Source organism: Pelmatolapia mariae, linkage group LG14, assembly GCF_036321145.2.
Source record: "Pelmatolapia mariae isolate MD_Pm_ZW linkage group LG14, Pm_UMD_F_2, whole genome shotgun sequence".
NCBI classification, from domain to species: Eukaryota; Metazoa; Chordata; class Actinopteri; order Cichliformes; family Cichlidae; genus Pelmatolapia; species Pelmatolapia mariae.
This window is the reverse complement of record NC_086239.1, coordinates 37,341,603-37,359,590: the sequence shown is the minus strand read 5'-3', so window position 1 is coordinate 37,359,590 and position 17,988 is coordinate 37,341,603. Positions and strand designations below refer to the sequence as shown.

Below are 17,988 nucleotides of genomic sequence, written 5' to 3'. Positions count from 1 at the left end.
AACACATGGTCTACAGTCTCTCCAATTAGCAACATTCAGTTGCAGATTTTGTATTATTTAGACCATATTTTTTTAAAATCTGAGACTTTTTACACAAATATTGCTATAAATTGATATAAAAATGCCACAGTCATATAATGCTTCTGGTACAATAACAATGTCAAGACCAACCTGTTTTTTACTGCTTTACTTTACAATCAAAAACAGGCAACACTGCAAATCTAGATGAAGCACACTGCGGTGACGTTTGAGCCGCTCAGGCAGGACCAAGCGGCCTCTGAGGCAAAAGAATGAAACCAAGCAGTGTCACGAACTTGCAGTTCCTCTAACAGCCACTTGAGGCTGGCTCTAACAAAGACAACGTCCCATGTAGCTTCTGTAGCTGCTGGACATTTCCTCTATGTTTGTGTTGTTCGTGCCTTTTGAAGCGTTTCGAATGAAATCATCTGACACATAAAAAGTTCCTATCTGGCACAGATTGGCCAAGACATTTGTGGGGTTTTTTCTGGTGAATGAAATGTTAATGTTTTATTAGCCTGTTACATGGAACTAGTTAGCACATTTGTGTGTCTGTGCATTGTACCTAAATAAGCGTAAGCACATTAGCTAATAACATCACACTCCACCCTCTCATCCAAATATGGTCATCTCATCCAAAAAGCTAACAGTGGAAAACAAAACAAAACAAACAAAAAACAAACAAAAAAACCCCCAACTTATGTTGAAGCTTCAAAATGCAGAGTTCAAAACCAGCGGGTGACATCACACTGGCCATGTTCTCTTTTACCTGTTTTTTGTGTTGCTGCTCTAACTTGTTAACATCATTAGTGTGGATATCCTGTACAGCGTAGATAAGCAGTGCGCCATCCTTACAGTACATACTTTCAAGAACCATCTTGAAAGCCTCAGACTTCATCAGTTTTATGCTGGAGTTACATTAGGCTCTGTACTTTTTAGCCGATTAGCCTGGGGACGATATTACTGGCTAGTGCCTGTTTGTGCCTTTTATTTTTGGTATTGTTATGATGCAGCTGATGGAGCATTTTTATTTACTTTAAAAATACATTGCGTCATCTTCACAGAACTAAACTTAAAGTAAAAAGGCATTATGTAGACCACAGCGGAAAGATAATGAATCTTATTAGTGCATCTCAAACATGAAAGATTACTGAAGAGACCATGTATAAATTCTGAATGTTTGTATTTAAAGTTTTATAAGATGACTTTTTAAAATAATAGCTTTGCTAAATAAATTGCAAATAATTCAGAGCAGTAGAGATTTAAATGTGTTTTGAACAGGTCTTTGTCCAAAATGCTGACAACCTTTAAACCATGTGGTGAACACTGAGAGTCAGCATCAGTGTCGACAATAATCTTTTTATTATTGTCACAGGGTAAATAGGATTCTGCAGATTCCCTGTCCGCATGTTTTTTAAAGCGATTTCAAAGCAATGCAATAAAATAATGTATGGATTATGTTCCCAGGGATTCAATGAAAAGAAGTCTTTATTACCCAGATGCCCCGAGGGCTTGCTGGTCACTCTGTTGTTGCATCATAGTGGGCAGCTGCCACCAAATGGTTCATCTGTGTGTGTGTGTGTGTGTGTGTGTGTGTGTGTGTGTGTGTGTGTGTGTGTGTGTGTGTGTGTGTGTGAGAGACGTTGCCAGATTCCAGGAAACAGGAAACTGACTGGCGGGAAAATTACAACAGCAGGGGGTCCACTCTTTTGTCACAGTATAATCCAGTGGACGCTCTTAACACTGTGTTCAGTCACCTCCCTCCCCCCACTGACACTCACTCTTTCTTTCTTTAAACATGACATTCTTCCAGGAAGCAGGACCAGCTGCTGCTTCCCTCCTCAAGACTGAGCTGAAGAGGGGAAGTCGGGGATTCCTTGTTGGGGGAGAAAAGGAGAGTGAGATGAAAGCGGTGCTGTGATGCATTGGCTGTGTGTGTGTGTGTGTGTGTGTGTGTGTGTGTGTGTGTGTGTGTGTGTGTGTGTGTGTGTGTGTGTGTGTGTGTGTGTGTGTGTGTGCACGCATGGTGGGGATCAAGTGCAGTTAGTCAATTCAAAGGATTTAAGGAGCCATGTGGTCCAGTGGAGGATCAGAAGGAGGGAAAACGGCTGTGGCTGTGGACCTGATGACAATGACAGCCTGCAGAAAGAGAACATGAAGAGCCTTCAAGAGGAGAAACAGTGAACTGTACTCGATTAAAGAACCTATCAAACTGAGTTCTTGAAGTTATTTACATCCAGTGTTGGGTGTAACGCGTTACTGTAATTAAAATACTTTTCCACTGAAAAAGTAGAGTAACTAATTACTGTTCATTTTTAGGTATTTTAATTACAGTTACTTACAATGTACTTGCGTTACATTGTAAAATAATTAAACTCGCTGAATATCATTATTTAATTTCATTAATTTATCTTCTAAACGTAGAAGTAAACTCCGCCACTTTAACATCGCTGTAGTGCAGCTGCACGTCATTTCGCGCCAGTTTGCTGCATAGTCGTATTCTACAGCGGAAGATGTCGGACTCGGCTGAAGCGTGTGGCTGTTTTACGAAATGGACATATTCCCGTCTCTTCACTTTTCTGAAACAAGCAGACAAGAACATTACAGCAACATGTAAAAACTATCGGCTGCTGTTAATAGCGCGAGTAATCTACTGAAGCGCCTGACACGAGAGCATAGACGAACACTTCTGAGTGATCCTTGTTCATCATCCATGGATAACACCGCGGCAACGTGATTTTACTTCAGCAGCACAGAAAGCGTCTGAAGGTGAGCTTAAAATATGACTGCAGGCTACATAGCTGGACTGGCCATCGGGCATACCGGTCATTTGCCTGGTGGGCCGATGGTGATCTCCCTCTGTTTCTACTTCAATCATGAAACTGATCAGTGATCAGCTGATCGGCTTTTCTCTCTTGTTTGTTTATCGCTCTGAATCTTACAACAAACGTTTTCATCTGATGTAAAATGTATAGAAATACATTATTGTACATAGTAATTTTTTAGGGTCCCATCATAATTTCTTCAGAAGTAGCTAAGTACTGTTTATGATGCCAGCATTTTCCCACATTTTCTAGATACTGTACCGGTACTGTGTGTGAAATGCCATCAAAAAGTCAATTAAGTTTTTCTTTCTCACCTGTCTTTCTGTCTCCTTTCACTTTTTAAAGGTTGCCATGTTAGAAAAAATATTTTGCCCTGCCATGCTGTTTATTGATGTGGCAAATGAATGATTTATGAAAATATATCTAAATCTGTCATCAGTAATCAGTAATGATCATGTCTCACCTCTAGTCTTCTCTGTCTTACTTTCAGGTTTTCACTATGTGTTGTAGATAGTTCAGGAGGTTAACTCGACCAATACCAGAATAGGGAGGATGGTGTGGGTTTAAGTTTATTAGATTGATACATTTATACCAACAAGACAGTGTACATCACTGTGACAACAGCGTTTGTTTTCATTCAAAGGCTTTATGGCTTTTCCTATAATACCTGGCGGGCCGGTCTCTAGTCAAAATGCCCGGGCCGATTTTTTTGTCCCAGTCCAGCCCTGCCAGGCTACATTGTGGAACAGATGCTACCGCTGCATACTGTAGCGTGTCCGTCTTTAAAAAAATTTATTTATTATTTAAAGAGTTTAATTTCTATTGTTTGTCCACTCAAGGTTTATATGGATTTTAAGAAGTATTTAGTTAAATACTTATGTAGTAATTAAGTTACTTTTCTGACACAGTAATTAGATAAGTATTTTAAATACAATATTGACTAAGTAATTAGTAATAGTAATTAATTACTTTTTTAAAGTAACTTACCCAACACTGTTTACATCAGTCACAATTGAACTGAACGATGACCCAGTTTTACTTCTTTCTAAAACACAAAAAATCCTGCAGCCCTTAGCAGCAGTAAGATGAATTAATCATTTTCTGTATGACATTATCAGACTCTCACATCATTGTGGAATTTTTGTGTGTTTAGTTCATTGAGGTTTGTGGGTATTCATTCATGCACAGCTACAGCATTTTGAATAGGCCACTAAACAACCTTGATTTTTATTTGCTTTTTGCTGCTGTGCTCGTCCTGTTTCCTGACCCATTTTCAGTCAAGCTCTAGCCACTGGACACATGTCTTGATGCATGCTCAATCATCCAGGTAAGTAAATCCCCAAAGGTTGATTCTGTTAATCTGGACGTAGCGTTTTGTGGGAGAAACGTTCGTCATTCATCCAAGTGACTTCTTCAGTGTCAGCTGACTGCAGGCTCCCAACCTTAAAAACAGTACATTTACACAAAGACTTAAACCAGTCCACTGAATGAACAATGGGCTGTGAGGTCAGTTCCTTGATCATGTAGTCTGTTACCCAATCCTTATACATCGGGGAAACCAAACAACCTCTGGTTAAGCAGATGGCACAACACAGGAGAGCCACCTCATCAGGCCAGGACTCTGCAGTCTAGACACTCTTTCAATGATGAGGATGTACACATCCTGGACAGGGAGGAACGCTGGTTTGAGCGCAGAGTCAAGGAGGCCATTTACGTGAAAAGGGAAAGACCATCTCTGAATCGAGGAGGGGGCCTAAGGGTACATCTGTCACCATCTTACAATGCTGTGATTGCAGCCATTCCCCAACTCTCTGTGAATGGGACTCATGGTCCTTGATCAGGGATCAATGATCATGACAATGTGCATATTAATGATCAAGGAACTGACCTCCCAGCCCATTGTTTATTCAGTGGGCTGGTTTCAGTTATTGTGCAAATGTCCTGTTTATAAGGTTGGAAACCTGCAGTCAGGTGAGACTCAAGAAGTCACCTGGATGATGATGAAAGGTTTCTCCCACTGAAAACGCTACGTCCAGATGAGCAGAATCAACCTTTTGACATCGGAAACATGGTTTTACATTTGACTCTAGAGACAGAGGAGTTACTGCTTTCAGAGCAAGGTTCCCAGGGCCAGCTTCTGCAAAACAAGCCCAGTTTGTCACGTTTGACAAGCTGTGTTGAACAGTTGGTGTTTGTGCTGATATGTTTTCACCAAATGTGGCGCACTATATTATAGTCAAACATCTCTACTTTGTCTCTCTGTACAGAGGACATTGTTCAAGAAATCTTGTGGTTTATTTATATGGTTTATTTATTCAACCAAATTTCCCCTTGTGGGACAATTAAAGGATTATTCTATTCTATTCTATTCTATATCTAGCTTTTGCAAATACATCTCATGCTGCTATGATTTTCTTTAAAAGGCTTTTTGAATTTGTTAACGGGATGCTCTGCACTCTAAGAATTGAATGGCTAGATTAGCCTTTTTAGGGCTACAGCCAGTTTTGGGGGAATGTCAACAAAAAACTGGGTCAAGACTTCATTTTCATACTTTAAGAATAAAGATACATTTTTTAAAAAGCAAATTTTTACAAAATATTTCTGATTATTTCAACAACTGAAACAATTTCAATTATTTCAACTAGCATGTGAATTCATTTGTCTGCACCAGATTTGTTTACCTGCAACCAAGGGTGGTTTGAATTTGATTTGGTCAGTAAGAGACTAAAAGCAGACAAGAGCTGGAAACACAGTCCTGGTTTACAGAGATTAGAGCGTCCACCTTTGCAGGTGTGTCATCAGGTATCGGCAAGAAATGAAACAAAATGTGCAATCATAGATTCACAGGTACAGGTACCTGAAATGAAACAAAGACTGGGTTGGGATTCCCAACCTTGAATTGAAGTCAGTAATCTAAAAATGAATCTTCAGTTTTAATCAGTAGATTTAATGACTTTGTCGTTTTTGTCTCTTTGTCCTTTTAAAATATAAACTTGTGCACTGTCTCTTTCATCGCACTGGTTAGAGGTGAGTGACCACTATTATTTTAAATCCCAGTAGCAGTGTTTACAGGAAGGCAACCATCAATCTCCCTTTTACAGCCATTTTCCAAAGGCTGGAAGCACAATTAGAAGAGAGGAAACTTGCTTTGTAGATGGAACAAGGCCAAGACAAAGTGAAATATCCTCCTTCAGCAGCTTGTCCTAACACAGTTGTTTGTGTGACCTCACCAGAGTCAGGTCCCTGTACAGTGATTTATCCACCTCTGTATAAAAGCCACCAACATCCTTGGGTCACCATTTGTTTCTCAGCGTCAACGACACGTTCATTTCTCAACTGTAGTCACCATTAATCTCAACAACTTTTCACTTTAATCGGCCGTTTAAAACTGTTTCACTCCTATCAGGGCTGGAAATATTTCCTGGCACCTTAGAAAAGGTCCCATAAATCACCAGCTTAAAAGCAGATAGAGTTGCTGTGTGCTTTATTATTGCTGACAGAGTCGTGTTTGTGTTGAGTTTATTCCCTGGGTACAAAAAGAACTCAATGGCTCCACCACAGAACGAATGATAGGTATGTTATTAATACTAATTTTTCCACAGTTTCAGTTTTGAAAATGTCTCTTTAGTCAGTCAGCTACTTTGTTATCTGTTGGTTCATGTGCAATTCAATAAAAAATGTTTTCCTTTTTCAATTAAATGAATTAATAGTTGTTTTTTAACATCTTGAGTACCTTTGAGCACTAATCCAAAATATTAAATCTACAGAAAATATTACTCCAAAAATAGACGGTTCCAAGTTCTCAAGTTTCAGCCAAAAAACAAAAACATTTTGGCCTCCATGGATAATTTTTGTCTTCATAACAAAGTCCAAAATCTGTGTCTGTTCTCCAGTTCATCTGATGTGTTGTTTCCATCAGGCTTGAAGCTAGGTGTATGTTTCTCAATGCTTGAGTTCTCATTTTTGCATAAAAAATAATGTTCTGAAAAAAGACAAAGGTGTCTAATCTCCTCCATCATATATGCACAACAAATGAATGAAATCTGTACACCTTTTTATATCTATTACCACTGATACTGTAACAATTTCAGTTCATGTCTAAAAATGGTACTTTCATTAATAAAAGGATAAATAGAAACTATGTTCATATTGGATCACATTAGACACGCTCATCAACATGTCGATGAGTGTATAAAGTAGTAATGACTACCTGAGCACTTGGTACTCATAGGTGTGACCACACCCACCTTTAATGCTCTTTTTTTACCCTGCTTTTTATTTTAAATGCAAATATGAGTTCAAGACTGATCTATGAACATTTTTGACACTATCATGTTCACAAAATTTGTTCTTATCGTTGTCAAAGCATTACGTGTTACTTTGAGCTCGGTCGCTATGACACAAAAACACACACAGAGCGCACAAAATCATCTACGCTATCATAACCAGTATTTGTACCACAGGAGGAAAATCTTTTGCCACACAAAGTAGAAAACACTCTGTCCTCTGCAGTCACCAGTTTTGTAATACAGTTTGAAAAGGTTGTGAAAATGATCCGCAGTTAGCACTAACTATGAAATCTAATGATGTGTTAACGACAAATGAATGACAAATGGGTTTTTTTTGGGATTCTATGAGAAGGAAAAGACATAAAACAGGGATACGAGCCAGGAAGGAACAAACAAGTCAAATCAGCTGGGTTAAAGAAGTGGGTGCAGTGGGTCCACCACCACAAACAACAAACTTGTAAACAAGTCACATGATGACTATTCAGATCCACCCTGAAATGGAAATGACCTAAAAGAGCCTACATCCATGACAATGGAGGGCAGTGAGAGGGAGGATGGCAGGATGAATATCAAAACCACTAATTGTTTTTTTAGTTTATTTAGGTAGTTAAAATCCCAGCGACTTTATGTGGAACACCGCTGCTCCAAAGAGGATGTGCTCTAAGCGTTTAAGAGTAGATTCAAAGAAGTCTGACAATAGTGTCTCGTTTACCACCTGATAACCCCCAGGATGCTCACAGGTAGTCTGAATAATCTTTGTTCTTTTAGCACACAACTGACTCTGAATGCACAGGAAGATTTTAAGAATTGCAACTAAAAAAATTACACCTTTGTTTAGCAACCCATAAAAAACCCTGATGTGTAACTTGACCCCTTGTTGTCGTACACCAGGGTTATTTGTCTGCATCCACAAGTGCCCAATGGTCCGCTGCGGTCAGAAGGCATTTGTGAGTCTAATTTAGTAAACGTGGTTATTCAATTTAAACAGCATGAGCTTCTGTAAGAAAAGACGTCCCTCTACCCAACAGAGCTGCATGAAAGAATACAAAAACTCCCAGACTGATTTTATGTAAAAACCCATTCCAATCTTGAAAATAAAATAACGAGTACGCTAAAAATTATGCTTATGTTAGAATGTATTCTTTATTAGATTCATTCATATGGACTAATTCACCAAGAGTGGTGGAGTCTGAGTCATGACATTAACCCCCTGAGCTCAAAGTACTCATAGATGTTGAGCAGTAACCCCTAACACTATCAAAATATTTGATTTCCAAATTTTTATTTATTTTTTCGTCCAAAGTCTCAAGGGTACAAAATAAAATAGACGTCAAAAATTTAAAACACAGGATTAGGATTACTTATCGCTGAAGGTGGAGAGACCTTGGTCATCTGAAAGTACATAAACCTGTGTTATCATCAAATAGCCAAATTTCACTATTGCCGGGACCAGCTTCAGTGATCAGTTGTTCAACCATTTGCAGTTCACTGCAGTACAGCCACGTGAGGCTTCTGGTGAGCTCTTGTCCTGGCTTAAGCCTCAGAGGACAGTTTGATCAGATCCTGTGTGCTGGTATTGTCCATAAAGCTTCACTGAGATGAATATGGGAACATATGGAGAAGCCTCGGGACAATGGGGCTCTTGTCCCGCTGGCTTCGACAAAGAGGCCAAGACAGGCTCAGACAGGGGGCTGAAAACCATGCTGGGTCTGTGTGTGCAAGAGAGAGAGAGAGGCAGAGACACTGTGTGTGTGAATGTGACAAAGCAAAAACTAATCTACATTGCATGCATGTTCACTCAGAGTTATTCTAGAACAGCGTACAGCTTGTATTTTCAGAGCACACACCAGCGGGCTGTCAAAGTATCAGCAGTGTTGACTGACACATGTCACTTCCCATGTTTGTGTTGGCTGTCAGCATACTGAAAACATACGACCTAACCACCAACCTGTTTTACTGTTTTTGCCAGCCTCTGTAAACCTGCCCCTCCCTCATCTCCACCCAAACTACTGCTAACTGACACGGCCAGCAGTGTTTCACAGGCAGCGAGAGCGTAACCCACCACCATGACTGTGGGAACATACCCCTGATAGTAGTTCCTAACACATGTATAAATCCACTCAAAGCTCTATATCAGTTCATAAGGTAATTTTTAAGATGTATTTTCTGCCTCATCTGTAACTAATTATCCTCCCAACACACCAAATGAAAATCCCACTGCTGCTGGCCCATTCTGAATCAAATTACACGTCATTTGATAGCACAAAGCCTTGCAATTACAATGTTAACCATTTTAGGATCATAATTTCACAGCAGAAAAAAATAAATAAGTGCTGCAGCATTTTGTGGGCAGAGTGCATACACTGCAGAAAGAGCAGAAAAGCTCTTTTCTGTTATCTACAGAGGAAGATATCATGCGCTGCACACTAACACAGTGGACTCCGGTCAAATGCTAGCTTTGAATATTGTATCTATAATGGGGTCTTTTTATGTTAAAATATAAATAAAATAAATAATTTTAATAAAAAGATTAAAAGTAGGTTTTTTGTTTTTACAAGCGTTCCATTAATTCATGCATTATGGTATTTAAACAGAACAACAGCTAAATATATGAATAAATGAATGAATATAAACTTGCGCACTCTGTCTCAGTAATGCGGTTCACCCTAAATGCATGCTGGATGGTGATGTAGTTTGGAAATCCCCTCCTCACACACCTTTTTGGATTCAGGAAGTCTGCTACAACCATTATCTGTAACCAAAACGGATAATGCAGCTTTCACACCCACTTCACACCGGCTGTGCAGAGCTGAGAGTTCTCCTCTTTGTAGCATTTTGTGGTACTTTTAACCCAACACAACATTATCAGTTGTGTGTTCTTTTCTAAGAGTACTTCGACTTAACGTTTTCCACAGAACTACCTCTGCCCTGGTCTAACACCGAGAACATACCAGAAGCCGGCTTTAAGATGAATCCACTCTGTGGGTACAATTATTTGCAATGAAGATATTCACCTCTGCACTCGTGTTGTGGGTTATTAGTTTAACCACCATTTTGTAACAGCAAAAATACACAAGGAAACAGCCACTAAAGCAGACACACATACACACACCCACACACATACCCCACACCCACAGACAGTTACACTGGTTATGTAAGAATAGATTCAGTTGCTGTGTCACTCAGAAGGCCAGACCACAGCAACGGAGGGACAGAGAGGAAAATAAGGAGAGGCAACTGATTCATGTACTGATCTGAAAAAATGGGGGCGAGGGGAGTGTAAGGGGGAAAAAGGCATAACGAAAGTCTTACCTAACCTGATGACCACAGGGAGGAAACCACACTGAATTACAGTTTTACCCCTGAACACACACGCACACACACACACACACACACACACACACACACACACACACTTGCTACAGTAACGTACTGTATCGGCGAGGCATTGTGATAAGACGTGTTTTCTTTACAGTTTGTGTTTGTAACTGTCACTCAGATCTAAAAGCCACAAACAACAACAAAGCACCAGGAAATGCACTTTTTTTCATTTATGTTCTAAACTTTCTTTTGTCTGTTCTCATTTCACATTTGTTTCCATTAATTTCCCAATCAGGATTTTACATGTTCCTGTTCGGTGATAGCATTAGTCTAGTTAATTTTTTTGATTACTTGTTTATTTTACAGTTAACTAATTTTTTTCGCATCTATTTTTAATTTTTAATGACCTTGAACTATCCTTTCTAAATCCCACCTTTAACTTATCAATGGAAAAAGCTGTAATTAGTTTCAAATTCGTTCCATGTCAGACACAAACAGTTACATTGTTCATGTCAGTTTATAGATTTTCATACATTTTTATTTGATTTTGGCTGCCTGGGATCATTCCAATTTTTTGTTTTTTGTTTGTTTTTAAACACAGAGTGTGTTTAAGTAACAAGATTCCTCAAATGTGGCGCACAGCAGGAAACTGTCTACTGCAGACATCTTCACAGTTCTGGGTACTTATCACTGCTGATGGTAACAGCACGGTCCTACACAAATGAAACTATTATGCTCGCTGTGTTGTCTGTGTCGAACATGAACAGTGACATCACCACATCTCCGCCCCATTTACCCCAGCATTAAGAGTGCAAGTACTTACTGCAGTATTCTCCTGAACAGTAGGTGTCACCACTCAGACATCAGTGCTTTTACAGGAGGGGAAAAAGTTACAAATGGAGGCAAAAAATATCAAGTCTTTTTTTGTTTGCATCTCTGTTGTGACATTGTTGGTCCTTCAGCTTAGCTCCTCCCACACATAAGAAGTGACTGTAGTGGACAGTTTGTTTTGTGTAATGATTTCCATCTGTGCTTCTCATTATTTCTAGGGGTTTCTTCCCCTTTGTGGTGAACTCACTGTCCTGTTCAAGTCAAGTTTTTAATCAATCAGCATTTTACCTGCCATGTCGCCAACACCCTCAGGTTATACACTGCTGGCTTTCTTTTGAGAAATGCATGTAGTTATGTATGCGTATGTTACCCACAACCTCTCAATCTGCAGACCCACGCAAACTGACCATAATTTCCACTTCTGAGGAATAAAGACTATAAATGCATTGGTCCTCATATTCTGAAAATCTAATCAAGGATGTATCCTAGGATTTCTACAAAGCACAGTCTTTACCTGACTCACATGTATGGCCAAGCAAATGGATGTTTCTTACTTTAATGCACTTTGGTAATTGTAGTTCTTTTTTCTTAAGCCATTTTTATATGTGAGCTTTGGTGTTCCAGTAAAATCAAGTGGGGATACTTTTCACAGTTGTCTTTAAACAGAAGTGGAAAACAGGAAATAATCTGGTTCAGATGCATTTGCATAACTGGAAATACTCTTTGTGATTGAGGCGACAGAGCTGCCTGGAAAGAGTCTACGGGAGGCAACACGTGTGATGATTACTAGTTAGCGATTACTGCATATAGAAAAAAGGTTCCAAACAGGCTAATGTGAGCTCCAGAGGACATTTGCATTTTCATGCAACAAATAGCACAATCGTCAAACTCACCATTCAGGTATTTCACTCAGTCTTTAAGCTATTTTTATGGCCTGAACACTGACCTGCCTTTTCATCTGTACCTCAGTCATCTACAGCCCTTTTCAAGCTGTAAACATGAATAGGCCTGTAGATGAATAATAATAGAACACTATCAGTAATTCCCCCAATCAATTGTTTAAAAATCTGCACCATTATCACCCATTTGAAATTCTGTCACACCCTTCCTGCGTGGCTTTTAAACCCTTTGCACTCTACAACCACACAGGCCGACAACGATACTAACGCTGCCTGAAATGTGCCTGCAGTGTCCACAGTGTTACAGTGCAGCAGCACAGCAACAGTATCTGTGAAGATGAAAACTCACCAGTGACCCAGATGTAAGGACGACTTCTTATCTCTCATAAATGTGAGGCCACAGACGTAACAGTAACTGACAGAGTACATTTTGGCAGTTGAAACTGATGAAAAGCTCAGTGATGGTGGCAACATTTGGCCCAATCAATTTCTTTTGTTTTATTTTGTTCTTTCTATTTTTTTCCGGAAAAACCTGAAATGACTGAGCAGTAACACCTCTGGGATATCTTTGAACAACTTAAACTACTCACAAAACTGGGTGTGGTTCACAAGGGACTGGCTGTTTAGTTTGTCTGACACCTTCAAACTCAATTTACACCTGTGGGTATTTTGGATTCAACATAAATGAAATTTAGACTCAGAGACAGACGAAAAGGACATATGGCAGACATCCAGACCCCACACACAAAGGCCATGAAACGGAAGCTAATGTGAGATCGCTCAACTCAGTTTTACCTGAATGTTCTTCTTAAGTATAAAGGGAATATAGCATATTTCAAGCATACCAGTCAAGGAAGGTGCTTTACGAGATCAAATCTAAACCAAAAAGGAAAAATTTAAATTAAAAAAAATAAATAAATAAAAAATAAAATAAAATAATGAAAAATACTAAGAGGTCTTATAGGCTTAAATCAGGCTCATAAACAAATCCCAGGCTATTTTTTGTGAAGCTGGTGAATGAGCCATTATTAATGTTTTATTGTAACTGAACATTCATTCATGGACAACCTGCTAATGTGAAAGTAACTATGATTCACTCTGACATTTTTTAACAATGTTTTTTAATCTGTTGTCAACTTAGACCCAGAATCCATATGAATTTTTATTTTAATGCAGTAGCTAAACAATAAATAAAATGTGAAATTATCAAATAAATTGTATCATCATTTCAGAAGAACTGGTGTATTAAAAACTTCTTGCATAAATAAATAGCATTGCTCATTTTAGGGCTGATTGCCTCTGTTGGGGGGAATACGGATATACTTTTTTCATATTTTCCCCTTATGACAATAAGTTGTTTATCATTAACTCCTCAGCTGTATTGATCCTAAACAAAATGAGAGCCTGTCCCCCCCTCCAAAAAAAAATAAAAAATCCTCTTTTAAGGATTTGGTAATGAATGGGTAGAAAAGTAGCTTCATTCAGCTCCCTCCTCCTCTCTCTGAGCCCTCCCTGCCCATTACAATTCAGGACCCCCTCCCCCCAAACACACACACACATTAACGCACATTAACACACACACCCCTCCCTGCCCGCCCCCTGAAGCACACAGGCAGGGGGTGGGTGGGTTTCCCCAACTATTTAAGGAGATTCCAACAGATGGTTGAGTGACTTTCCTCCTGGGGACACTTCGCTCTTCTTCCAAACTTCTTGTCTCCTTCACAACAGACTGGGCTACTTTTGTTTTTCCTTTTCCTTCCCCCAAAATATTTTTTTAAATTTTACTACTGAGCTTTTTCAGAATTGTTTTTCCTTCTCTTTGGACCCCAGAAACTTCTGTGCTTAATATCCTTGTGAGATCAGACAACAGCTCATTGACTCGGTGAGGACGGTGGAGCTAACCATGCCCTCCGACTTTCTAACACCTTTCCTGGAACTAGATGAGGAGTTCTGCAAGGTGAGAGAGACCGATCGAAAACCTTTATACATGCGTACCAGCATGCCTGAAACACGATCAGCTTGTGCCTATACGAGCTGAATTAGGAGTAAATTATTAAGCTCATTTATTTGTGTTAAAAAAATAAAGTGATGAAAAGCTACAAATTAATTGTAGCATACAATACAATTATTTTATACAATACAAATTAATTTAAAGCATGAGTGTGGTTTAAACTTTAATATTTTGTAGAAAATTCAGATTCAGATGGTGTTAAAAGCTGTTTAATCTTTAGTTGTGTTATGTTGTAACTTTACAGTGTCACATGTTAACTTTTTCAGATTTTGGGGGCTTCATTTAATATTTTGTTTTGCATTTTTTAAATGTTATTTAATGAAACAGTGACAGGAAAACAGGCTGTTTGCTGTTTCTTTTAAATTATGTGTTATTTCTAAATTATTTTTTTCGTGCAACTTCAGAGATGTTTGAGCAAATCCAATTTATAAGACCTCTGGCTTTAGCTGCAATTCTAAAATCTCCTTTCAGCTCGACTTGGCCCTGCAAGCCCCGCTCCAGCGCTCCAGGAATGCACAGCACTCATCTATTCTTCTCCTCTCTCCTTTTGTGCAACAGAATTTCCGCAGCCTGGAGGCGACAGATGGCTTGTCTACCAGCTCCCAGCAGCAACGGCAGCAGCACAGTCAAAGGGTGCTCGGCTTCCAGCGACGTCACTCTCTCTGCCCCGTGACCCTCCCGAACTCCAAGTTCAACAGCAGCAGTTCTGAGATGACTGAGTCAGCCTGTTGGGGCCTAAATGTGACCTCCAACCAGCAGTGGAGCAGGGAGGGTCAGCTTCCCCGCTCCTCACTCAGCCATATCCCCTTCAGAGTTGACCGCTCAGTCAGCATGATCGAGGGCAACAGTTTGGGAGGCAGAGAGGACAAAGCAGCCAACTTGTCCCCACCACTGCTACTCCCCCCACCTGGCCTATGCATCAGTAACACTTCCATCTCCTTAGCCGCTTCCTCCTCTTCCTCCAGACCCACACCTCCACCACCACCACCACACATCTCCACCCGATACAAGACGGAACTGTGCCGCACATATGAGGAAAGCGGGGCCTGCAAGTACGGTGCCAAGTGCCAGTTTGCTCACGGCATGGACGAGCTGAGAGGCCTCAACCGTCATCCCAAATATAAGACAGAGCCCTGCCGCACGTTCCACACCATAGGCTTCTGTCCGTACGGTGCCCGCTGCCACTTCATTCACAACGCGGATGAGCTCAATGCCAGCAATGCTGCTGCGTCTCCCCAGAAGCAGAAGCTCAGGCCTCCTCTGCTGCGCCACAGCCTCAGCTTCGCAGGCTTCTCCTCCTCTCCGCAGACCTTCCAGCCAGTAAAGGAGTCACAGCCTTCCTCCTTCCTTTTCACCAGGGCCTCCTCTGTCTCTCCTCCTCCGTCCTCCGTAGGAAGCCCTGAGCTCCTTTCCCCTCTCTTTCCCGAACCCGGCCAACTGAAGCATTACCCCTACCCCTTCTCTGGCATCGGTGACCTGGCTGGTGACAGCGGCGATTCAGCTCTGCGCTTCTTCGCCGTGACCGATTCTGTCAGCGCCCGGTGTCCCACCTCAACTTTCACACCCAAAAGCCTCCCTTACCTCCTCCCCCAGCAGCCTCCAGCCTCCCTGAATACCTGTCCCAGCCTTCAGCGCTGCTCCTCAGCTGACTCCCTCTCTGAAGAAGGCTACACATCCTCCTGCTCCCTCAGCTCTTCCTCCAGTGGCACAGAGTCACCGAGCTTCGAGGGCCGACGACTACCCATCTTCAGCCGCCTTTCTGTTTCAGATGAGTAGGGAAGGGTTTTACTGTAGGGCTGAATTTAATCAGGGATATATAGTCTAATAGTTTTAACTCTATGTGGCCAGTATATGATGTTGGTCTTTTCACAAAGAATTAAGACATTGGGTTTTCTGTTCCCTCTTAAATCCAGCAGAGTACCTATCTTTGTGCATATTGCATTTTTCATCCAAGCAGTTGTAGCACTGCTCAGTGTTCGTCCAGTTTAAGCTGACTTTTCCTTTTCCTTTTTTTCTTTTTTTAAGCTTGTTTTTTCATGCCGTTGTTACTGCTGTATACTGTTGTATACCCATTTTTAGGGACTACTCTGAGGGTTCTTCACTCAGCTCAGCATTCATCCTTGTGCTGCTCCTGCTCAGAGGGGAATTCTGTGTGAGAATTCCCTGTACCCTTATTTATGAAGGAATTTAACATTAGTGCTGTTCGCTCTGTACTGTTGGGTTTATTTGCAGGTCAGTTTCAACAATACAAGCCTACAGCACTTCTCCAGTCATATTTTGGGCAGTCTAACTGTATTTATTCAGCCTCTTGTCCAAGATGGTTGAATAACTGTATGCTGCCACTGACTGATCAATTGATTGTATGTCAGCTACTTTAAATGCTTTAGCAACAAAATCTAGCCCAGGTGTAGGCAACCCACTGACTCTAGTTACCAAAGTTAGAGTTCTCCTAACCTACTAGTACTGCTAGCCACGGCAGGTGATATACAGTGTTATAATTATTACTATAGCCTAACACTTTTTTTTAGCCATATTTATTGCTTTGTGTATGATTTATTGTTCATGTCATGTTTGCTTTGTGATTGTGTTTATGCATTCTTAATAATGCCTGAGAAATTATGCTTTACTTATGCATTCATTTTGTCCATCTGCTTGGTTTTACACTTTCCAGTAGCTTTAAGAAGGCTTGCGGAGAGGAGAGGGAAGGAGGACGTGAAACATTTTGGCATTCTGTATTTATGTTGCCTTACTGGCTTATAGGCCTGACAGAAATCAAGACTCACTGAGCTTTCACGCCACAAGCAGTGCAGTGCTTTCTCCAGCATCCTCTGCCATTTGGGGGTGGTGTGAGTGCACAGCGAGTCTACTCTCCTCTCCGTTAAGCCTCACGTCCTGATCCACGTAACATTTTCTTCAACTGATAAATCCTGTTAAACATAAAGCAAAAAAAGACCTTGGTGTGAGCCAGCAGTGGCAAATAAAAATGTCGGTACATTATGAGATACAACAAAACCGCCAAGAGAATGAAAACACCTTTTGTAATGTGTGAAAAGTGCGGTAAAGTCCTGCATGTCAGGACCGTTGTGTCTCGTGGTCAAAATTGTGTGCTATCTTTTTCTCTTGTGATCTAGATACACAGGTGAAAAAGTGACCTTTGTTTTATAGTTGACTTTAATCTATCCGAGTTGGTTTAATGACAATGTGTTTGGTCGACCTCTGTTGCACGCTAGCTTGCCAAGTCTCTGAGCGGCAGGTGAAATCACGCGAGTTCAAATAAAATTTAGGCCAGATATTAATTTTTTTTTGTTCATGAAAAAGGCTCTGACCTGTCCTGACGAGTCCAGAGAGGCTTCTTGTTGCTGTAGCTTGTTGCTGGCTTGACGGCGAGCTGTTTTTGTAACTTTTAACTTAAAGTCTTATTTATTTTGATTTTCGAAGCAAAACCTATATTGTGTTGTTGGATAATGCGTGTTTTGATTTACATAATTTAAGTGCATCTATTGTTTACATTCCATGGGTTATGTTGATATGCTAGCTCTTTATCTTAATATATATGTCCACTTTATTTCAAAATAAAAGTCCTTGAAAAAATAAGAATTCTATCTTGAATTTCATTACACTTGTTTCCTTTTGTTACCATACCTTATTAAGGTCAGAATCTAAGAATTAGGTCAATTATTTAATATGTAAACTATGATTACAAAAAAGAAAAAGTACCTTGTTGAAGACTGATTTTCAGCTCATTAACCTTTCTCCCACATAAATACGTAAACTCTTACTTCACTTCACCAACA

The 17,988-nt window shown here is 40.3% G+C and overlaps 1 protein-coding gene across 1 annotated transcript; it reads left to right on the top strand.

The window, feature by feature from the left end:
• The first annotated feature begins 13,830 nt into the window (after positions 1 to 13,830).
• On the top strand, positions 13,831 to 17,749 carry sb:cb81 (mRNA decay activator protein ZFP36L1-like). The gene is made up of 2 exons (XM_063493114.1): positions 13,831 to 14,140; positions 14,753 to 17,749. The coding sequence occupies exons 1-2, from the start codon at positions 14,087 to 14,089 to the stop codon at positions 15,968 to 15,970; spliced, it is 1,272 nt and encodes a 423-aa protein (XP_063349184.1). The 5' UTR covers positions 13,831 to 14,086; the 3' UTR covers positions 15,971 to 17,749.
• Positions 17,750 to 17,988: the final 239 nt, after the last annotated feature.